Source organism: Macaca fascicularis, chromosome 1 (assembly GCF_037993035.2).
Source record: "Macaca fascicularis isolate 582-1 chromosome 1, T2T-MFA8v1.1".
NCBI classification, from domain to species: domain Eukaryota; kingdom Metazoa; phylum Chordata; class Mammalia; order Primates; family Cercopithecidae; genus Macaca; species Macaca fascicularis.
In genome coordinates this window covers 11,323,892-11,348,334 of record NC_088375.1, presented here as the reverse complement: position 1 = coordinate 11,348,334, position 24,443 = coordinate 11,323,892, and the positions used below count along the sequence as shown (strand labels likewise).

Below are 24,443 nucleotides of genomic sequence, written 5' to 3'. Positions count from 1 at the left end.
GGAGAAAGAAACTTGTTTGCTTTTCATTTTATCGACTTTACTCCTGTCTGAATGACTGATACTATTTCTTTTTACCGGAGGTATTTTTTTATTTTTAAAAGTCTAAGACAGTTTTTTCCCCACCATGTTATAAAAGATAATCTGCCTTCAGTTATTCCCAAAATTAGTTTAACTACATGCAGGGACTGTTTCCTGGCAGGAAGGAGAGGACAGAACATACAGGTGGCTGACCTGAAGGAATTAAAGGACAGAGGCTGAGGGAAGCTCTGCTGAAACCTGATGCTACATTTTCATCCACCGCCTGTTCTTGAGCCATTTATTTATAGCCCGAATCTCTTATTTGTGTAAAGAAGTTTTTCTGTATTTAAAATTTTATCATAAAGGATCATTAATATAGAATTGCCCATCCTTCCTCTCCTTTAAACAAATATTATTTTATTTACTAATTTAGAGATCTTCAGACAAGATTGTCATTGTTTAGCTTTTCAATATTAGGCATTTTGTTCTCTTCCCAACTTTCTTTTTAATAAAAAATATTTGAGAATAAATAACAACTCTCAAATGAATTGCAGGTTATTTAAAAATTGGGGATACATAATAGCTTGCTGACATACAAATATTCCCTTTTCTTAGGTCAAGATTAACTTTTTGAAGGCTTAGAACTTCAAAAAGGGATGCTTTTAATGGAAAATGCAGGGGGAAAAAAGCTTTCAACTCATCAGTCCGTACATAGTTGGCAGCAGAGCAAATCGTATTGTTCATGCAAAAATCATCTATAATTTTCAGTATTTCCTGTCATTATTGCCATTCTGAGGTGTTACGCATATGGCTTTGTGATTTCCATGTGCTAGTGACCTACTTGGAGGACACGGAGTGTCAGAGCTGAAAGGACTCTGATGTTCATGGTTGTTCATCCATACACTTAATTCCTCAACTGGAAGAAAATGCCATCCCAGTTACAAATCCGCAGTCCTGTAGATTTTTTTTATGTATCAAGTGCTCATATAGCACTTGGCTATAAATGATGTTGTGCCAGGTATTATCTCAAGAGCTTTACAAATATTAACTCAGTAGTCTCCTAATAACTTTTTGCTGTAGGTTGGCCCTGCTATCATTCCCATTTTACAGATGAGGAAACTGAGCTACCAAGAGTTTGAGTAACTTGTCATAAGTCACACAGTTAGGAAGAGGTGACACTCTTCAACCGGTACTCTAAGTTACACTACCTCATAGTTAGTAACTTCATTAATGCTTCTGTTACTAATTTGAGTGATTGTTTTATACCAGGCACTTGTTAAGGATAAGGTTTGAGTAAGTACAGTCCCTGCCCTCATGGAACTTGCATGGTAAGCACCTTTATAGCAATTCTGCTAAGCTCATTCTTTTCCCTAGAATCTTCCAAGAAAAGAATGCCCCAGAAATTCCAGAAGTTTTGGAAAACCTTGTGGATCAGTATTCCTGTTACATACAGAACATTTAATATACTAGACAAAAATAGTGGATTCAACATCCCTGCTCAAATACTGCAACTGAGAAGTTGCTTTAGATGGCTACTGGACAGGGAAATAAAAATAACTTTTTAATGTCACATCATACTAGAGTGGAAGATATTGATATGGACACAATTTATGTGCCTTAATACTTGAGATCCATTTTAGTCATCATAAGTTGGCATGACTGAGGTGCAATGTTTACCTTTGATACTCTTCTTCTCTGATTAATTGCTGGACGAATAATTCATGCACCTTGCCTGGAGCCTCTTCCCTGACTGCCTTTCTATCACCCCCTGATTTGGCCCACCTGTCTGCTTCTTCAAAGCATCTCCTATCCTTCCTGTTGCTGCTTTTCTCACACCGCAAAGCAGAGAAAAATTTGTAAGTTTTTTTAAAAAAAACTTAACAGCAACTGTAAGAAAACTGGATTCACTCCAACAAGACTGACCCGTTACTAGTGATGACTCTCATCAGAGTGACTAACATGCAACACGTTGCCCCTCCTCCCACACCTATTCATTCATTCCAGGCCTAGGGCTGAAGATGTGTCAAGGATCCTCATCTCCTCTCCCATGGGCTGCCTTTAATATCAGCCATGCTCAGAGCCTCTCTATCCTGTGACCCTGAAGGCAAGAGGGGAGTGGGAGGCCAGGAAAGGCTACATGGCACAATGCAGAAGGTAGCAGCAGAAGGTACATTGCCTGCAGTGACTTCCAAGAAATTCAGTACTATTCTAGGACAAACACCCGACCAAATTTATTTATTTATTTATTTATTTATTTTTGTTGTTGTTGTTGTTGAGACAGAGTCTCGCTCTGCCGCCCAGGCTGGAGTGCAGTGGCCGGATCTCAGCTCACTGCAAGCTCCGCCTCGCGGGTTCACGCCATTCTCCTGCCTCAGCCTCCCGAGTAGCTGGGACTATAGGCGCCCGCCACCTCGCCCGGCTAGTTTTTTGTATTTTTAAAGTAGAGACGGGGTTTCACCATGTCAGCCAGGATGGTCTCGATCTCCTGACCTCGTGATCCGCCCGTCTCGGCCTCCCAAAGTGCTGGGATTACAGGCTTGAGCCACCGCGCCCGGCCCCACCAAATTTATAAATCTCAATATCTACCAGCCTCAGAGCAGAAAGTTTACTTAGGTCATGTATTCCTAAAGAGTATGATGCTCAGAGAATTGCTAAAAATTAATAGAAAAATAGGAATGATTTCAGATTGTGACATTCAGTGACCTGTGTCAGGTAGTGAGAACAATATGTGACTTTAGATCTCCCTTTTATACCACAGGGAGACCCCGGCAACATCCTGGTCTCTCCTTTTATTGTGCAGTCATCATAGTTGACCCCATTCAAGTTGTAATCATAGGATCCTTAGACGACTACATTTTGAACCTCACTCTCAGTATGCATTTCCATTACTTTTGTTAATTTTGCTTAGGAAGACAACTGCCTTCACCTGGTTGATTTTGCCCAATTTCATGGGGCATGAATACAGAAGACAGAGAAACTTGGTTCCAGTGAGGAAATAACGACCTGTTGATGTTTTGAACTATGGACTTAACTAGAGCCTAGATTTTCTTCAGTTTCAGGGATTTCTGTCCTCATGAGTAAGACTATTTATGACCAGCTCTGTTGTAGGTTTTTATATTTCTACACGTAACAATAAACTTACTATCTTGTCTTTGACTGGGGTGAGTATATGTCTTAGATGTTTCCTCCCTGCAAGAGAAAACTCAGTTCCAAGATACAAGTCACTTTTTCATCCCTAGCTCATTCACAATGACGTGCTGCTGCCAACCAGTCACACCAGACAGGAGTCTCTGTAGCATTACACAAGCTCATATCCCAGTGATTGTCCCTAAAAACTCCCACATGGGAACGGAGGCCACATTACCTAGATTGACGTTCCAATTGTAGTGTCCAAACACTTGCTTTTGATTTGCTTCTTACTAGTACTTGTGCAGGGGCTTCTTTAAAAAGCCAACAAAATTTAAAATATAACTGATGACTTACAGTAGTGCACTTTCAAAGTAGAGGCTTATTAAAACCAGCCTGCCAGCAAGAAAGCGGCACAGAATAGGAAACAAAGATTTCGTTTCTTTAATTTAGTTCTCCAAAGATAATCCTTTCTTTATGACAGTCTCTTGAACATTTCCTTTCGCAGGGCGATGTCTATATTCTCTCTTGAGATAAATTTTCCTCACTCATGTCACACTGTATTCACTTCATCCTGAGTTTCTTTGTTGTTTTCTGTGGATCTGAGAGAACATCTTAGGTTTTCCAAGTAGGCAACTCGCCCTTCTGCTTTTCATAATTTACAGTAGGTGGCGCCATAGCTGCAGTGTTATAGACAAGTCACACGGGGATTTTTTTTTTTTTTTTTTTTTTCCAGATTAGGATATTTTGAGCCTGAGAATCTAATTAAACCAGCAGTATCCTGATAGAACTTGAACCTCCTCTACAAGAACGTAGGAGGGAAAAGTGAAAAATGATGTAAAGTCCAAGGTAAAAAGATGACTGTCACTAGATAGCCAGGGAGACTGACTTGACATAAAGGAGGATGTTCGTCTCAGACGGAGAGGGACCCCCGAACCAGAGGCTGCAGGGAAGGCGTCAAGACCTATGCACTTGGGGAAAAATAGCTTTGCAGGTGATTAAGATGAAAAGTACACTCCTAGGGAAATAAACTTACTTGGGTAATTGTTCTAAATTACCTCACTTAATTGTCGTCACTTATTTTACCCTACCTTCCCAACAAATAATCTGTCTCTCTAGTTCTCTCTCTCCAAATTCTCTCCTCATGTTTCCCTTTTTTTTTTTTTTTTTTTTTTTTTTTTGCCAAGATGAAGGTCTCATAAGGATTTTCACCAGCAGCTGACCCTTAGTGTTCCCTAAAACCCATAGAAACTATGATCAACCTCAGAATGAATCCATTTAGGAGATGGATAAGGGAGGGAAGCCACAGACTATAACGTCTTGGGAATCAACAACTTCCTCTTCTCAATTTTTGTAGGACCAGGCACCTTCCTAACTCATTACTCAGATTGTCTGAAAGCAGCTTATCTTTTTGTCTCACAGAATTACTTCTCTCCACTTCCAGCCCTCATTATCAGGTTTAGGCTGATTCTATGAAAAGAAAGGTGGATAAAAGGATTTTCAGTTGCAGCAGGATAATTTGGTAGCTGACAGTCTGACAGCCATGTATTAGAAGTTATTCACCACATATCTCCTATTCCAACACCACAGCCAACTACATACAATTGTCTAGGGCTGACCAGGTAGTAAAGGATGAGGCTGGGAAAATCAGTATCAACATCCCACAGGTGAACTGTACATTTTATTCTTTTTAAATTTGGTAATTTATTAAGCCTAAGTAATCAAATGCACAAGACTCTCTTTTCAGCATGACTGTTAAACCCACTGTTGATCTCTGCTGGCATCCCTTCATCACAGTGCATAAAGCTGATGTAAAATGAAGGAGAGCAGTGAGGAAGGGTATTTCCAGGAAAGGTTGGTTAGATGACTGACAAGGGATCTGCAAAGAAGGAAACATTTTCCTTGGTAATTTAGCCTCATTCCATGGTCCTATCTTCAACATTACATGTCTAGAAACTACAAGTGAATCATCCTTTTGGGGACAGACTCACATTAACCAGTATTACATAAGTCTGATGTATAAGTCACAATACCAACATGCTACTCATTAAGAGTTAATGCAACAAGTTGTCTCTTCCCTAGACAAACACCTATATGGGAAGCCAAATTATAGCCCAAGACCCAACGACTCCCAAGTGCAAGACCAAGAGTCTTGGTCAGCAGGAATCACCAAGAGGAACTGATGGATGATCAGTTCCTCCATCAGTTGCTGGGTGATCTCAGCCACTAATGCTGTCACACATAACAAGCAGGGATGGAGAGCTAGGACATTCCAAGACCTGGACTGGGAACTGCACAATCCACTGTTGGTTCACTGTGGGATTGGAATGGGGACCCAGGGGACCAGAACTTGACATAGAGGAGTACCAGTCCAGAGCCAGGTATACTATCCAAACTGAGTCCTCAGAGAAATCCCCGGAGGGGAGTTGCAAGCACAAAGCTACTTGTGAAGTCAAGGAAACATGAGCAATGGGAAAGATGGTCTAACTAAAGGGGAAAGAAGCTGCGTTAACCACTCTTTATTGATTTCCTGTAGTCACAATTAAATACAAATGAAGACACAGATTTGGAGAAAAGTAATCCAGGCTGGGCGTGGTGACTCACGCCTGTCATCCGAGCACTTTGGGAGGCCGAGGCAGGCGGATCACCTGAGGTCAGGAGTTCGAGACCAGCCTGGCCGACATGGTGAAACCCCATCTCTACTAAAAATACGAAAATTAGCTGGGCATGGTGGCAGGCACCTGTAATCCCAGCTACTCAGGAGGCTGAGGCAGGAGAATCGCTTGAACCCGGGAGGCGGAGGTTGCAGTGAGTGGAGAATGCACCATTGTACTCTAGCCTGGGAGACAGAGCAAGACTCCATCAAAAAAAAAAAAAAAAAAAAGAAGAAGAAGAAGAAGAAGAAAAAAGAAAGGCAATCCAATTCTTACTTAATAAAAATAAGAAATGTGTGGTAAAACAAATGCAAATAGTATGCCTCAGTATATGGTGAAAATAGTTTCCCCTTCTCACAGATTCACTATTAGCAGTTTCAAGCACCAAGCTTTGAGAAACTACAGCAGTGGCTTCAGGATTTTTTTTTTTTAAGTGATGGATGGTCTGTAAGATTTTACTTCCAGAGATTGATTCAGTAGGTAGTACCAGGAACCCAGAATGTTCTCCCATCCAGGAGGCTCTGAGATGAGGTTAGGCTTAGACCCCATCAGGCTAATCTGGCTCTAAGGATCTCCTGGGCCTTTCTGCAAAAAAGACCCCTAACCTGGGCTCTGGACCAGATCTTGGGTGGGCACTGGCTGAGCTAGCCTTGTAATGCTGTTTATTATATGCCAGGCTGAGTCTACGACCATTCCACCCTGAACGTGCCCAATCTCATCCTTGTATGCCAGGCTGATAAAATGTTTCCAAATTTAAATTTGGAAATTTAAATTTCCAAATTTTTACACATTTAATTCCGTTCCCTAAATTCCAGCCATCTAACCCAGGAGACTTTTTCTCCTCTGCATCTAACAGATCTATCAGCTGTTGAACTCAGAGTTGAACTGTGAGCATTTTGGTATCACCTTGTTGGCTGCTCTTTGCCTACACATTGTGCTTTTCCAAGTGTCCTGAGAATGTGAGATCTGTGGGTTGAGGCAGTGAAGGCTCCATGAAAACAGCAGGTCTTGCTCCTCATTCATCCCACAAATGATTTGAGGACTGACCATGTGCTCATGGTAAGGCACTGGCAACAGAGTAATAATCAAAACATTTCTTGTTGGAATGCAGTCAGTCCTAGGGGAATGAAATAGACAACAAAAAAACAAGCAAGCTGGATATCCAAGTGTGGAATTCAAGAAAAAGCTTCAGCCTGGAAATAGAAATGAGTGTAATTGGCACAGAGATGAAACTTAAAGCCATGAAACCGGGAAGCTTCCCCCAAGGGAGTGTCCTAGAAGGAAAAAGGTCAAAGAATCCAGTCCTGGAGCAACTGTTCATGAAGCCACAGGGAGATGAGGAAGATTTGGCAAAGGAGACTGGGAAGCAATGGCCAGAAATGAAGAGAAGCAGAAGAGTGTGGTGTTTCTGTGTTTAGGCTTTTGTCCCCTTTGTTCTGGTCAGCAGCAACGAACTAGGTTTTGAATTGATGGGTGACACATCCATTAAGTCAGGGTATCTGGGACAGTCTAAGAAAATCTCAGAAGAAGGATTATTAATTTAGGCCCTACAGGATGAGTAGGAATGGGGTAAGAATGGAAAAGGCTATTGCAAGAGAAGGAGAATGTACGAGCAAAGATCTGGAATCAGGAATAGTTCATTTGGAGGAGGTATGAAGAGTGGAGAGAGCGGAGAGGGAGGTTTTTGGGAAAGGTGAGTGTGGCTAAATTCAAGGGCCTGAAAAAGGAGTTTGGACTCAGCTTAAATGAGGATAAAATATTGGATGCTCCAAGCCAGTGACTCTCAATCCAGCATGACTTCATTCCTCACTACCCCCCACCCCGCCCCCAGGACATTTGGTATCTGGAGATATCTGTTATTGTCATTATGAGGTAGGGTGCTATTGGTATCTAAGGGGTAGAGACCAAGGGATCTTTTTAAAATAGTGTACAGTGCACAGGATAGCCCCTGCCCAAAGAATTATCCAGCCAAAAATGTCACTGGTGCTGAGGCTGAGAACACTGCCCTAAAATGCACTCTAATGAACCCCTCGTATTTTAGCAGTAGGCACAGGCAGCTGTATTTGTTGGTGGCTTTGATGTTTTAGGATTTAAACAATAAGATTCTCTTTCTTCCTCAGGTCTCCTCTCTTTTTTATAGTAGATATTAAAGTAGAAAAGAATTTCAGCATCGTATTTCATATATACTAGGTGAGGGGAGGGCATTAGTATGTTTTCTTCTAGCTTAATTTCTAAGATTCCATCTTACTACCTCACCTTTCCAGTGTCTGTTATGTCCAAAATAACTGAACAATGCAATATAGTCGTATGTCCCTTAATGTGTTCATAATATGATTATTTAGAATTAGAACAGATGGTTCAGAGTCAAGATACTAGCCAAGATACTAGATACAAGACACAAGATACTAGAAAATTTTCCATTTTCTCCAAAGTGAGAGAGAAAGTGCTAGGCAGAGTATGCAGTGTACACTTTTGTTTAAAAGACAGCAACATGCAAAAGCCAAGTGTTTGCGTCACAGCTACAAATATTGAAACAAAAAGAGGCAATATAGAATGCAATAATTCTCACTTCCAGAGTGAGGATTAGGAACTACAGAGAGAACTCGGGTTTGTCGAGAATAAAAATGGGTAATGTCCCTCCAAGAAGTGATACCATGTCTTTTTTCCAGTGCTATATGTTCCACATGTATGTTGGAGTTCGTGCCGGAGGAGGGATCGGGGATGAAATCGAAGACCCAGCAGGAGATGAATATGAGATCTATCGAATCATCTTTGACATCACTTTCTTCTTCTTTGTTATTGTCATTCTCTTGGCCATAATACAAGGTAAGTGTCATCCTCGCTGAAGCTGATAACATCTAGAATTTGAGCCACATATTGCTGAAGTTAATATTCAAGGTAGGGTAATAACATCAAGTGTTTCCTGGCAAAGCCAAATCAAACTTTTCCTTTCAGTATTTCTTCATCGTGCAGTCTACAGGGGGAAAGGTAAAGCAGCATGGAACCCTGGTATGAATGGAAGATACAGTGTTATTTTGTCTTCTTTCAAATAACATAATGGAAAGGGCACTTTCCTTGGTTTGATTCTCACCTCTGGGTTTCAGACTCATGAACCCCAGCTTTACAATCTTGGGTGGATGAGCCATTTAACCCTTTAAACTTCTAAGCCAACTGGGTGCGGTGGCTCATGCCTATAATCCAAGGACTTTGGGAGGCTGAGGCAGGTGGATCATTTGAGGTTAGGAGCTAGAGCCCAGCCTGACCAACATGGTGAAACCCCATCTCTACTAAAAATACAAAACTAGCCAGGCATGGTGGCACACGCCTGTAATCCCAGCTACCTGAGAGGCTGAGGCAGGAGAACTGCTTGAACCCAGGAGGTGGAGGTTGTGGTGAGCTGAGATCACATCATTGCACTCCAGCCTGGGCAAGAAGAATGAAACTCCATTTCAAAAACCACACACACACACAAACCCACCACCACCACCACCAACTTCTAAGCCCTATGGTTGTTGAGAATTTTTTAAATGACATACAGGCCAAGCACGGTGGCTCACGCCTGTAATCCCAACACTTTGAGAGGCTGAGGCAGGTGGATCACTTGAGGTCAGGAGTTCAAGACCAGCCTGGCCAACATGGTGAAACGTTGTCTCTACTAAAAATACAAAACTTAGCCTGGTGTGGTGGTATGAACCTATAATCCCAGCTACTTGGGAGGCTGAGGCAGAAGAATCACTTGAACCCCAGAGGAGGAGGTTGCAGTGAGCAGAGGTCGCACCATTGCATTCCAGCCTGGGTGATGAGAAAAACCCCATCTCCAAAAAAAAAAAAGGGGGGGTAGCTGGCAAGATGGCCGAATAGGAACAGCTCCAGACTGCAGTTCCCAGCAAGATCAATGCAGAAGGCGGGTGATTTCTGCATTTCCAACCGAGGTACCTAGTTCATCTCACTGGGACTGGTTGGACAATGGGTGCAGCCCACAGAGGGTGAGCAGAAGCAGGGTGGGGTGTCACCTCACCTGGGAAGCACAAGGGGTTGGGGAATCTCCTCTAGCCAAGGGAAACCGTGAGAGACTGTACCGGGAGGAATGGTGCACTCCAGCCCAGATACCGTGCTTTTCCCAGTCTTTGCAACCAGCAGACCAGGAGATACCCTCCACTGCCTACGCCACCAGGGCCCTGGGTTTCAAGCACAAAACTGGGTGGCTATTTGGGCAGGCACCAAGCTAGCTGCAGAAGTTTTTTTCATACCCCAGTGGCACCTGGGACACCAGCGAGACAGAACCATTCACTCCCCCAGAAGGATATCTGAAGCCAGGGAGCCAAGTGGTCTGGCTCGGCAGGTCCCACCCCCACGGACCCCAGCAAGCAAAGATCCACTGGCTTGAAATTCTCACTGCTAGCACAGTGCTATGAGGTTGACCTCGGTTGCTCCAGCTTGGTCAGGGGAGGGCCATCTGCCATTGCTGAGGCATGAGTAAGCAGTTTTAGCCTCACAATGTAAACAGAGCCACTGGGAAGTTGGAATTGGGTGGAGCCCACTGCAGCTCAGCAAGGCCGCTGCGGCCAGACTGCCTCTCTAGATTCCTTCTCTCTGGGCAGGGTATCTCTGAAAAAAGAGACAGCAACCCCAGTCAGGTACTTAGAGATAAAACCCTCATCTTCCTGGGACAGAGCACCTGGGGGAAGGGGTGGCTGTGGGTGCAGCTTCAACAGACTTAAATGTCCCTGCCTGACAGCTGTGAAGACAGCAGATCTCCCAGCATAGTGTTCGAGCTCTAATAAGGGACAGACTGCCTCCTGAAGTGGGTCCCTGACCCCCATGTATCCTGACTGGGGCCAACAGACACCTCATACAGGAGAGCTCTGGCTGACATTTGGTGGGTGCGCCTCTGGGAAGAAGCTTCCAGAGGAAGGAACATGCAGCAATCTTTGCTGTTCTGCAGCCTCCACTGGTGATACCCAGGCAAACAGGGTCTGGAGTGGACCTCCAGCAAACTCCAGCAGACCTGCAGCAGAGGGGCCTATTAGAAGGAAAACTAACAAACAGAAAGGAATAGTATCAACATCAACAAAAAGGACGTGCACTCAAAGAGACTCCATCCGAAGGTCACCAACATCAAAGACTAAAGGTAGATAAATCCATGGAGATGGGGAGAAACCAGCACAAAAAGGCTGAAAATTCCAAAAACTGGCACACCTCTTCTTTCCAAATATCACAACTTCTTGCCAACAAGGGAACAAAACTGGATGAAGAATGAGTTTGACAAAATGACAGAAGTAAGCTTCAGAAGGTGGGTAATAACAAACTCCTCCGAGCTAAAGGAGCATTTTCTAACCCAATGCAATGAAGCTGAGAACTTTGAAAAAAGGTTAGAGAAATTGCTAACTAGAATAACCAGTTTAGAGGAGAACATAAATGACCTGATGGAGCTGAAAAACACAGCATGAGAACTTCATGAAGCATACACAAGTACCAATAGCTGAATCCATCAAGCAGAAGGAAGGATATCAGAGATTGAAGGTGAACTCAATGAAATAAAGTGGGAAGACAAGATTAGAGAAAAAAGAGTGAAAAGAAATGAACAAATCCTCCAGGAAATATGGGACTATGTGAAAAGACCAAATATACGTTTGACTGGTGTACCTGAAAGTGACAGGAGAATGGAACCAAGTTGGAAAACACTCTTCAGGATATTATCCAGGAGACCTTCCCCAACCTAGCAAGGCAGACCAATATTCAAATTCAGGAAATCCAGAGAACACCACAAAGATACTCCTTGAGAAGAGCAACCCCAAGAACATAATGGTCAGATTCACCAAGGTTGCAATGAAGGAAAAAATGTTAAGGGCAGCCAGAGAGAAAGGTCGGGTTACCCACAAAGGGAAGCCCATCAGACTAATAGCAGATCTCACTGTAAAAACCCTGCAAGCCAGAAGAGAGTGGGGGCAAATATTCAACATTCTTAAAGGAAAGAATATTCAACTCAGAGTTTCACATCCAGCCAAACTAAGCTTCATAAGTGAAGGAGAAATAAAATCCTTTAAAGACAAGCAAATGCTGAGAGATTTTGTCACCAGCAGGCCTGCCTTATAAGAGCTCCTGAAGGAAGCACTAAAAATGGAAAGGAACAACCGGTACCAGCCACTGCAAAAACACACCAAATTGTAAAGACCATTGACACTATGAAGAAACTGCATGAACTAACGGGAAAAATAACTAGCTAGCATCATAATGACAGGATCAAGTTCACACATAACAATATTAACCTTAAATATAAACAGGCTAAAAGCCCAAATTAAAAGACACAGACTGGCAAATTGGATAAAGAGTCAAGACCCATCAATGTGCTGTATTCAGGAGACCCATCTCATGTGCAAAGACACACATGGGCTCAAAATAAAGGGATGGAGGAATATTTACCAAGCAAATGGAAAGAAAAAAATAGCAAGGATTGTAATTCTAGTCTCTGATAAAACAGATTTTAAACCAACAAAGGTCAAAAGAGACAAAGAAGGGCATTACATAATGGTAAAGGGATCAATGCAACAAGAAGAGCTAACTATCCTGAATATATATGCACCCAATACAGGAGCACCCAGATTCATAAAACAAATTCTTAGAGACTTACAAAGAGACTTAGACTCCCCACAATAATAGTGAGAGACTTTAACACCCCACTGTCAATATTAGATCAATGAGAGAAAATTAACAAGGATATCCAGGACTTGAACTCACCTCTGGACCAAGCAGACCTAACAGACATCTACAGAACTCTCCACCCCAAATCAACAGAATATACATTCTTCTCAGTACCAATTCACACTTACTCTAAAATTGACCACATAATTGGAAGCAAAATGCTCCTCAGCAAATGCGAAAGAATGGAAATCCTCACAAAGAGTCTCTCAGACCACAGTGCAATCAAATGAGAACTCAGGATTAAGAAACTCACTTAAAACCGCACAACTACATGGAAACTGAAAAACCTGCTCCTGAATGACTACTGGGTAAGTAACGAAATTAAGGCAGAAATACAGATGTTCTTTGATACTGATGAGAACAAAGACACAACGTGCCAGAATCTCTGGGACACATATAAAGCAGTGTGTAGAGGGAAATTTATAACACTAAATGCCCACAAGAGAAAGCAGGAAAGATCTAAAATTGACACCCTAACATCACAATTAAAAGAACTAGAGAAGCAAGAGCAAACAAATTCAAAAGCTAGCAGAAGACAAGTAATAACTAAGACAGTGAGTCAAGATCATGCCACTGCACTCCAGCCTGAGCGACAGAGCAAGACTCCATCAAAAAAAAAAAAAAAAAAAAAAAAAACCAGAAATAACTAAGATCACTGCAGAACTGAAGGAGATAGAGAAAGGGAAAACCCTTCAAAAAATCAGTGGATCCAGGAGCTGGTTTTTTGAAAAGATCAACAAAATAGATAGACCACTAGCCAGACTAACAAAGAAGAAAAGAAAGAAGAATCAAATAGATGCAATACAAAATTATAAAGGGGATATCATCACCGATCCCATACATATACAAACTACCATCAGAGAATACTATAAACACCTCTACACAAATAAACTAGAAAATCTAGAAGAAATGGATAAATTCCTGGACACATACACCCTCCCAAGACTAAACCAGGAAGAAGCTGAATCCCTGAATAGATCGATAACAAGTTCTGAAATTGAGGCAGTAATTAATAGCCTACCAACCAAAAAAGTCCAGGACCTGACAGATTCACAACTGAATTCTACTCGAGGTACAAAGAGGAGCTGGTACCATTCCTTCTGAAACTATTCCCAACAATAGAAAAAGAGGGAATTCTCCCTAACTCATTTTATGAGACCAGAATCATCCTGATACCAAAACCTGGCAGAGACCCAACAAAAAAAGAAAATTTCAGGGCAATATCCCTGATGAACATCAATGTGAAAATCCTCAATAAATAACTGGCAAACCAAATCCAGCAGCACATCAAAAAGCTTATCCACCACAATCAAGTCGGCTTCATCCCTGGGATGCAAGGCTGGTCCAACATATGCAAGTCAATAAACGTAATCCATCACATAAACAGAACCAATGACAAAAACCACATGATTATCTCAATAAATGCAGAAAAGGCCTTCAACAAACTTCAACAGCCCTTCATGCTGAAAACTCTCAATACACTAGGTATTGATGGAAGGTATCTCAAAATAATAAGAGCTATTTATGATGAACCCACAGCCAGTATCATGCTGAATGGCCAAAAACTGGAAGCATTCCCTTTGAAAACTGGCACAAGACAAGAATGTCCTCTCTCACCACTCCTATTCAACAGTGTTGGAAGTTCTGGCCAGGGCAATCAGGTAAAACAAAGAAATAAAGGCTATTCAGTTAGTAACAGAGAAAGTCAAATTGTCTGTTTGCAGATGACATGATTGTATATTTGGAAAAACCCATCATCTCAGCCCAAAATCTCCTTACACTGATAAGCAACTTCAGTAAAGTCATAGGATACAAAATCAATGTGCAAAAATCACAAGCATTCCTATACACCAATAATAGACAAACAGCCAAATCATGAGTGAACTCCCATTCACAACTGCTACAAAGAGAATAGAATACCTAGGAATACAACTTTCAAGGAATGTGAAGGACCTCTTCAAAGAGAACTACAAACTACCACTCAAGGAAATAAGAGAGGACACAAACAAATGGAAGAACATACCATGCTCATGGATAGGAAGAATCAGTGTCGTGAAAATGTCCATACTGCCCAAAGTAATTTATAAATTCAATGCTATCCTCATCAAGCTACCATTGACTTTCTTCACAGAATTGGGAAAAAAACTACTTTAAATTTCATATGGAACCAAAAAAGAGCCCACATAGCCAAGACAATCCTAAGCAGAAAAAACAAAGCTGGAGTCATCACACTGCCTGACTTCAAACTATACTACAAAGCTACAGTAACAAAAACAGCATGGTACTGGTACCAAAACAGATATATAGAACAATGAAACAAAACAGAGGCCTCAGAAACAACACTACACATCTACAACTATCTGATCTTTGACAAACCTGACAAAAAGAAGCACTGGGGAAAGGATTCCCCATTTAATAAATGGTGTTGGGAAAACTGGCTAGCCATATGCAGAAAGCTGAAACTGGATTCCTTCCTTACAACTTATACAAAAATTAACTCAAGATGGATTAAAGACTTAAACATAAGACCTAAAACCATAAAATCCCTAGAAAAAACCTAGGCAATACCATTCAGGACATAGGCATGGGCAAAGACTTCATGACTAAAACACCAAAAGCAATGGCAACAAAAGCCAAAATTGACAAATGGGATCTAATTAAACTAAAGAGCTTCTGCACAGCAAAAGAAACTATCATCAGAGTGAACAGGCAACCTCCAGAATGGGAGAAAATTTTTTGCTGTCTCTCCATCTGATATACAGCTAATATCCAGAATCTACAAAGAACTTAAACAACTTTACAAAAATAAAACAAACAGCCCCATCAAAAAGTGGGTGAAGGATATGAACAGACACTTCTCAAAAGACGACATTTATGCAGCCAACAAATATGAATAAAAGCTCATCACTTGTCATTGAAGAAATGCAAATCAAAACCACAATGAGATACCATTTTATGCCAGTTAGAATGGCAATCATTAAAAAGTCAGGAAACAACAGATGCTGGAGATGATGTGCAGAAACAGGAACACTTTTACATTGTTTGTGGGAGTGTAAATTAGTTCAACCATTGTAGAAGACATTGTGGCGATTCCTCAAGGATCTAGAACTAGAAATACCATTTGACCCAGCAATTGCATCACTGGGCATATACCCAAAGAATTATAAATCATTCTACTATAAAAACACATGCACACGCATGTTTATTGTGGCACTGTTCACAATAGCAGACTTGGAACCAACCCAAATGCCCATCAATGATAGACTAGATTTTAAAAAGTGCCACATATACACCATGGAATACTATGCAGCCATAAAAAAGGATGAGTTCATGTCCTTTGCAGGGACGTGGATGAAGCTGGAAACCATCATTCTCAGCAAACTAACACAAGAACAGAAAACAAACACCACATGTTCTCACTCATAAGTGGGAGTTGAACAATGAGAACACATGGACACAGTGGGGCATCACACACCAGGACCTGTTGGGGGGTCGGGATAGCATTAGGAGAAATACCTAATGTAGATGACGAGTTGATGGGTGCAGCAAAAACCACCATAGCACATGTATACCTGTGTAACAAATCTGCACATTCTACACATGTACCCCAGAACTTAAAGTATAATAAAAAAGGACATACATTCAAGTACCCAGTGTAATACTTGATGCATAGTCAATGGTTTATAAATAACTATAACACTATTAATAGTATCATTGTTGAGTACCTACTATCTGCTGAGCACATGTATTAACTAATTTTACCATTTCACCAACCTTATGAGAATTGTGCTTTTATGTGTGAAGTAACTGAGCCACAATAAGTCTAAGGAACTTGGCCGAAGTGCATAGCTAAACAGGGCTGGAATCCATCTATACCCAGGCAATCTGGATCCAGACCCCTTGCAACCACAGTGTTGGTATTGACCCACTAGTTCTTCCTTTTACTTCTGGGCAACTTGGAGTGTGGTGTTTTTCTCTCTCCGAAATGTCATGTTATCTTTTCTGCTTAACACATTTATCCTGGCTTGAATTAAATGTCTGTAAATGTGACAATCTAAATTCCACAGACATCAAATGACACTATTTTTTAGTAAAGTACCATGGACAAGTTTAAGGGACTCATAATTCATTCATTGTGCTCTTATTGAGTGTAAAAATCATGTGTTTTCTAAGAGGGCAAAGTTATAAGATAACTTGGAAGAAAGTATGAAGCCAGCAGGTCTCAGGAGAGAAAAGGAGCTTAAAACAACGCAGTGTTTCTGATTGCCACAGTCAATGAAATTATGGAAGCTTACTTATAAGGGACTTGTGAAAAAAAGTGATTTGAGGCCTGGCACCATGGCTCATGCCTGTAATCCTAACACTTTGGGAAGCTGAGGCCAGAAGATCGCTTGAGCCCAGGAGTTCGAGACCAGCCTGGTCAACATGATGAAACCCTGTCTCTACAAACAGAAATTAGCAGGGTGTGGTGGTATGCACCTGTAACGCTAGCTACTTGGGAAGCTGAGGCAGGAGGATCACTTGAGCCCATGAGGTTGAGGCTGCAGTGAGCTGTGATTGCATCACTGCACTCCAGCCTGGGTGACAGAGCAAGACTGTCTCGAAAAAAAAAAAAAAAAAAAAGTGACTTGAGGCAAATTTCTTCGTTTAAGTGGTCATGTTTTATTTCTACATTAGTACTTGAAAAATCTTATTAGTGGAACTTTCTGTACTTACCCATAAACCTCAGCTGCTCTTTTTCAGCATGAAGTATGTAATAACATCTGTATATGCCAAGTTAACAAAAGGTTTTTCCTGCTGTCACTTCATTTTAAAACACTCTTTCAGTGAGCGTATGTCGCAGTAACTGCACGTACTTCTGCCCCCAAGGAGAGAACACTGCCTCCCTTCTCCTATGAGTATCGGATATGTAGTCACGTTTACCATGTTCTGAGCATTTTGCAAAGTAGTTGTACATCTCCCCTTTCCCTGAGGGGATCAGCCAAGGAACTGAATTATTCATTGCTTGAGAAAGATTAAATTGTGTTTTTATTTAACACCAGGTCTAATTATCGATGCTTTTGGAGAACTAAGAGACCAACAGGAACAAGTCAAAGAAGACATGGAGGTAAGCTTCTCCATTCATGACTCAGCCTTTTTGTTGTCCTGGGCCCTGGCTTTCCTTACTGCCTTTATCGAGAGAATCATGAATGTGGGAAGGAGGAGGGGAAAGGGCACAACTCGTGGTTTCACTAGCCTGTTTTCCATTCAAGCAATACATATAGTTGAACAGCGTGGTCGGCTGAAACCGTGGTGGACCCCACGTGCATGCAAACAGCAATAGGACACCGTCCTTTCCCTCCAGAAGTGAGGAGACTATTCATTCAAAACCAAAGATTCAATGACAAGTAAACAGATGATTACAGAGCAGTGTGGTGAGTCCTTTATAGGAGTAAAACCCTGAGTGCTAGGGTCTCCAGGGCTGGTATCTGATTCACTCCTGGATGGTCAGGGAATTTCCTAGAAGAAGGGATGTCTGAGCTGAGGCCTGAAGACTGTGGAAGTCTGTGGGTTTGAAAAGGAAAGAGGACGACAGTTTGGGCAACCTCCCACCCCCTTCTCCCACACCATGGATGTCTCCAGGGGTACCATTCACAATGGGATCTTTGAGCCCATCACCACCTGAAATTATATGCCAAGACCGATTTTAGGGAATTTGATGCGCAGGTTTTTTTCTTAGCAGCCTCAGTGCTACCAGATGCAGATTAAATTCTGAGGCCGAGGCTGGAGAGGAAGACCAGTGAATGAAGAACCTAATCACTCATTTGAGAAATTTACAGTTTAATATATGGGCTGTGGGAAACAAGAAAAGGGTTTTAGGCAGGGCAGTCAGATGACCAGATTTGCATTTTAAAAAGATCACTGTGGTTTAAAATGTGAGGCATGAACTAAAAACTGGCAAGAACAGGGACAGGGAAGTGAGCTGTCAGCATTTTCCAGGTGGGAGCCTCTGAAGCTTTTGCTAAAGAGGTGCCACCTGGGAGTTGGGCAAGTACTGCCTGAATCCATCTAGTTCCTGCATCCTCAGTGAGGGACTTGGTGATTGGCCAAATGCAGAGGATGGAGAGGATGGAGCAAGCAAGGGGATATCCAGGTTTCAGGCATTAGCCACCAGAGGGATGGTGGCATAGTTAGCTGACACAGGTAACCCAGAGGAAGCACAGGTTCCTCGGTAAAGCTGATGAGTGTGATTTGAGCCAGTTCAATGGAAGAGACGTCATTGGAGTGGTATGAAGACCTGATCGATTATTCTCCCCAATTGCTCAATGTGGCCTATCAGCTGTCAGCAGATGGTGATCAATAAGGCAGGAAGAATTTTATACACTATGATAATCATCTTGGTTGTAGTTCCTAAAATACAGGACCTCATAAACATGCTTCAGATGGCATAAAACAGCTTACAACTGGTAGGGAAAGATGAGCACCAGAGTCACATGGGACAATTATTGAATACATTTGAAATGGTACATGTACAATTCCAATAATAAAATAGGGGGTCTGCTTCTCCTGGGTTTTGTGGACCAGGCCTGTCTGCAAGGGGCAGACCTAAGCAGGTGCCTCTCTACAGGCTGCTTAGGAGAGGCATGGTCTGGAGAAAGTGGAACCAAGAAGACCAGGAACCTGGTCCCTAGAGTTGAAAGTTGTTCTCCATACACATCCACTGGCTAATTCTGTACCTAGCACAGCACCTGGCATGCCCTCACTGAATTGTAGATGGGATGCCTCATAGCTTGATATTTGATTTGGCCTTTTCTAAAGGAAAGTGATCTGCACCTTTTCCCCCTGGGTCATCAGACTTTGGGTGGGTGGGTACTAAGTTTGTAGTTTCAGTTGAGGACACAGTTAATCCTGCTTAGATAACTTTAGTCAATGTCATGAACAAGAGTTGATCACTAAGCCTGGACATTTTCACCTAGGCTAGAGAAAGGAAAAGACGTTGCTTTGCAGCCATCATCATCATCATCCTCTGGTTCCCTGTCTGTGTCTGCTACTTACTGCTGCTGGTACCTGTGTCATTTAAGCCAACACCAAGATATAGTTACAGAGACAGTTCTATTTATATCTGTGGGCTTGGCACAGCCTCCATGTGATGATCTTTGACGTGTATTGAGTGAACCAAATAATAGCTGCCCCTACATGGCGAGTTGTGTTTTCCTTTTGTTTTGCTTTCTGAACTCTGACGTTAATGTTTCCCTTTGTTTTCTAGACCAAATGCTTCATCTGTGGGATAGGCAATGATTACTTCGACACAGTGCCACATGGCTTTGAAACCCACACTTTACAGGAGCACAACTTGGCTAATTACTTGTGAGTGTGCCCGTTTCAGAATCTTCCACCTCTCCAGTAGCCGCCACCAGTCCCCGCCCATCTCAGAATAGAGAGCTTTTTGTTTCTTGTTTAAAAAACAATCTCCGCAGATGCTTTAAGAGAAAGACCAACAGCTAATGGCTCTCTTTTCCTCTGGAGTAGGTTGACTTAAGAAGTTAAGTTGCAGCTCTTCATGTAAATGATACTTTCTAGAACTTGAAATGAAGACGTGGACAGGGAGGAGCAGAGCCTCTCTGCGAATCGTGGTCACGTTTCTCATTTTAGATAAGATTTCCCAGGCTGCTTCCTAGGGAGAGGCGAGTCTCCGTTTTTCTTCTTACAGATCTTAAGAGGACTTTCAGATCTCGACAGGCACTGTTGGATACCAACTTAAAAGCTGCATTTCAAAAAATATTAATACATAGAAATCTTTCCATTACTCGAGATTAGCCAAAACTATACTTTGGTAAAATGCTGTTCTTACTCATTTTTGGACCCACTTTTAGTAACAAACAGAAGAGATGCCGAGTAGCATTATAGGGAAAAAATTGGTCTAACTATACTCAATGGAACTTGATCAGTAAATTAAAACTTCTCCTTAAGCTAGTCTTCGGTTCTAATTCATCAGTGTTGATTTGATTCTGACCAATGTGTATATTCCTAACTTGAAGCCTCTAGGGTCAAATAGCAGCAGATCAGAAAAGTCAGGTCAACAGCCTTTCCTCTTTCTGGTACACTGTAATTTTTCCAAAAATTTGCATGTGGTATTTTCTCTGTGCTGGCCATAATTGAATGCAGCATACAATTTATCTAAATATGCCCTGTTTATCCTAATATTTCCATACAGTTCATTTCTGATCAGTCTCTCTGTATCTGTAGGTTTTTTCTGATGTATCTTATAAACAAAGACGAAACAGAACACACAGGACAGGTAGGTAAATTATTACGTGTCATCTTCTGAAAGAAATTATAGAGAAGCTCTAAATATCAGAACGAAATGTGTGCATTAAACAGTGAGGGATGGAATTACTTTCAGATATTAGTTGTGGTATCTTGATATAAAGTTCCCGTTATGTTGAATGAGTATGGAAAAGATCGCCTTTGTTACAGTAGAATTCTATACTAATTTTATGTAAAACAATAAGCTTTTACTAACTGCAAATGCTGGATTTGAGTTTTGAATTCCATTATTTTAAAAAATTGAGTTCTTAATTATTGCATAATGTCCTTGATTGTTTAATCAGATAGATGATTTCCAATCAACTTCAAAGTATTATGTACGATGCATATTAAATGTCTAAGGCATTTAAGCTATTTGAAGTTCCTCTTCCAATGTGCAGTTAGTTTGAATTTGAAGGATACAATATTTTAAGAGAACCCTCAAAAGCATAAATGTATATTTATACACACACGCATACACATATATATTTTTTGAGACAAGGTCTTGCTGTTTTCCAAGGCTGGAGTGCAGTGGCGTGATCAGGGCTCACTACAGCCTTGACTTCCTGGGCTCAATAAATCCTCCTGTTTCAGCCCCACAAGTACCTGAAACTACAGGCATGCACCACCACGCCTGGCTTTATTATTATTATTATTATTATTTTAGTGCAGACAAGATCTCGTTATGTTGCTCAGGCTGGTCTCGAATGCCTGAGCTCAAGCGATCCTCCCACCTCAGCCTCCCAAAATGCTGGGATCATAGGCGTGAGCCAGTGTGCCCAGCCAACATATTTTTAATCATTATTATGGTCAGGATGAAGATTATTACTAGAAGTTAATAAGGTCTGGTATAGTTAGTTAGGAACCATCTAAATGAATGTGGACTTCTATTGCGTGTGATATAGGTAACAAAATTGAGTTTCTACCTTATGTTTTGTTAGCACACAGGGGAAAATGTTAATACATTTCCTTGACTTTTACAGGAATCTTATGTCTGGAAGATGTATCAAGAAAGGTGCTGGGAATTTTTCCCAGCAGGGGATTGTTTCCGGAAACAGTATGAGGACCAGCTAAATTAAACAAACTCAGACCCCAATCACCTCTCAAAACCAAAACCCCACCCCTCTCTCAATTTCTCTGCTCTCTTGGAAACATTTTGCTGATTTTGTGAATTGCCAGCGTTGTGTGTTTTCTGGGAGCATCGAAACTCTGTTTCGGGAGACCTGTTTCCCCACCCCCCGCCACCTTCTGTATTTACGTTGAGACTAAACACGGAAGAATAATCTAAATTCATACTCAGACAAAAAAATGAATTCTGGAAAGAAAACCATTCTGGACACTGTCATAACACACATAGACAGATATTCTTCTGAGGCTCCTGGAGTCTTCTCGAGCTACGGGACCTTCACAGAGACGCGTGGCAGCCACACTCACCCGGCCTCTTTATTTCACCATCCTGGAAGGAAGCTGTCTAATGGTCACAGAGCACTGTAGCACTTAACAGACTGCCATGGACACCAGTTGCGAAGGGAAATAGTGCCTTACTATATGTGGGTTGAGCTATGCAGAAGATATGTGCATGAAAAAACATCTTTATTTTCTTTATGTCGACCTTTCTTTTCTTAGATTGATTTTATGAGGTTTTTTTTTTCCTTTAGTCTTTTCTTTGGTGGGGGAGGGTAAGAAAAGCAGTTTGCACCTTAAAAAGAGAAAAAAAAAAAAAGCGGGTGGTGTGTCTCAGGACGAAAGGAGGCTCTTCTCATTCAGCTAAATTCACATTTGCCCTCCCTCCCCCGGCCCCCGCCATATGCTCCTGCTATTATTTTGGTAATGCTCTGATGCAACATTGCAACTTTATGAAATCTTTGTATGAAAACAAAAAGACTGCAAAAAATACACTTTCAAAAGAAACCATTCATTGCATGTTTATTATGCAAGTTTAAATGAACAAAGAAAACCTTCGGAAACAAGTTGATCAACGTGAGAGAAATTTCATGATAATTATATTCATAGTAATAAAGTGTCGTGGGCTTAATTGTATATCTGGAGCCAGTGTCATCCACCAACAATGTGATACGTTATGAACTTGACAGTAGTTTTGGGCTTTTCTCTTTCTTTCAGCCACCTGTGATCAGTTTTGTTGATTAAGGACTTCTTGTCAGGTCATTTTTTAATATTAAAGCTGAAGCAATATCCATTCAGGGATTTCATCAGTTGCATCACAAATGATAATATACATCACTCCATTTTTTTCCATTTTGAGTCCTTTTAAATGTAATGCTAACCTTTACAATTAAAAAGTCAGATTCAGAATGGAAACAAGGTCATTTTGCAAACATTGGAGCTCTTTTATTACAAGTCTGCTTGTTAATTTTAGAATTGTAAAACCGCTCTGATTAAACTATTTAACTAACTTTCTCATCCTCTTCTTTCTCCATTTAACTTACAACTGGGACTCATAAAATCTTGAGCTTCTAACTTGAGGTTGGTATAGGACAATCCCAAACACTGCACTGAGACTAACGCTGTCAGATTTCCTGGCACCTCTAAGACTGTTGTTGTATATATCATTGTGGAACCTCAAGAGTCACCAGGCACCTGGCCTACCCCTGTCATTTCCCTGTTATATGGATCAGGTAGACCTCTTGAAAACCTCCAATGACAGAAAAAAAAAATCGCTTATCTCCCAGATTATTTAATTCTTATATAACTCTCATTTTAGAAAGCTCTTCCTTGCTCAGGGCAAATTCATTTCCTATAATAGGAGTTCATTTTCCGTCTTAATATGAAAGAGAATCAGTACCCTAGTATATGGTGTATTAAACATTCAAAACCAATTGAACATTTGCTGTGTGCAAAGTACTGCTGTGGGTACCGGTGACTTCTCTGTCATCTTACACCTTACCAGCTCAACATCACAGTGCTAGTCTCTAGATTTTGCCTTTGTCTTCTGGTATCACTTTTATGTGAGGAAAGGAATAAACTTGGCTGTACCATAGGAATTTTCAAGCCTGTTCAGGGAGGTGATCTGATGCTCTGAAGACTCTGAATAAAATAAATGAGGTCAGCTCCACAAAACATCAAAGAGTGCACTGCCGTTTGCCATGAAACACTGCAGAGCAAGCATCTAGTGGAGAGGAATGAATATTTTTCCAGGACATAAAGTCCACTGATAGATTCAGGTGTTCTAGTTATAATGCCCAAATCAGAGGTGACACAAAGCAACAGTACAGGTGGGAAGTGAGTGAATAAACGCATAGCTGCCTCTAGATTTTGCAGGCTCTTCAATAGGCTCTCCTGACGGCGCCCAGCCCTACAGTTCTGGGAGGTGGCAGAAGGACTCTGAGAGAAAGAGGGGCTGGGATTTGGGACACATGAGTGTTGGAAAAAGAGGAAAGGAACAGAGCTGGTTACTGGAGAAAGTCACACTTCCCAGCCTCCTCACAGGCCCACCATTAGAGGAAGAACCCCTCTTCCTTCCCTTCTCAAGGCCTCCAAAGAGAAGAGGAAGCTTTTCTTTATCAGCATGAATTCCCCCAGGAAATGGCTCAGTGAATCTCAAACACAATGTAGCTCTCCACTTCTCTAATTCAACTCAGGACTGCGTGACCCAAAGTCAAGAAATGGAATCCTTTTAGAAATACTAGACCAATATTC

The 24,443-nt window shown here is 41.5% G+C and overlaps 1 protein-coding gene across 9 annotated transcripts in view; it reads left to right on the top strand.

Moving 5' to 3' along the window:
• The window catches only part of RYR2 (ryanodine receptor 2), a 787,495-nt gene extending 764,295 nt beyond the window's left edge, over positions 1 to 23,200 (top strand). For all 9 annotated transcript variants that reach the window (XM_065543167.2, XM_065543147.2, XM_074038447.1 and 6 more), the window contains 5 exons: positions 8,468 to 8,624; positions 17,543 to 17,607; positions 19,747 to 19,847; positions 20,727 to 20,778; positions 21,770 to 23,200. In XM_065543167.2, coding sequence (XP_065399239.1) covers positions 8,468 to 8,624; positions 17,543 to 17,607; positions 19,747 to 19,847; positions 20,727 to 20,778; positions 21,770 to 21,865 — 471 coding nt within the window. In that variant the 3' untranslated portion in view covers positions 21,866 to 23,200. The remainder of the gene's footprint in view (positions 1 to 8,467; positions 8,625 to 17,542; positions 17,608 to 19,746; positions 19,848 to 20,726; positions 20,779 to 21,769) is intronic.
• The last annotated feature ends 1,243 nt before the right edge of the window (positions 23,201 to 24,443 follow it).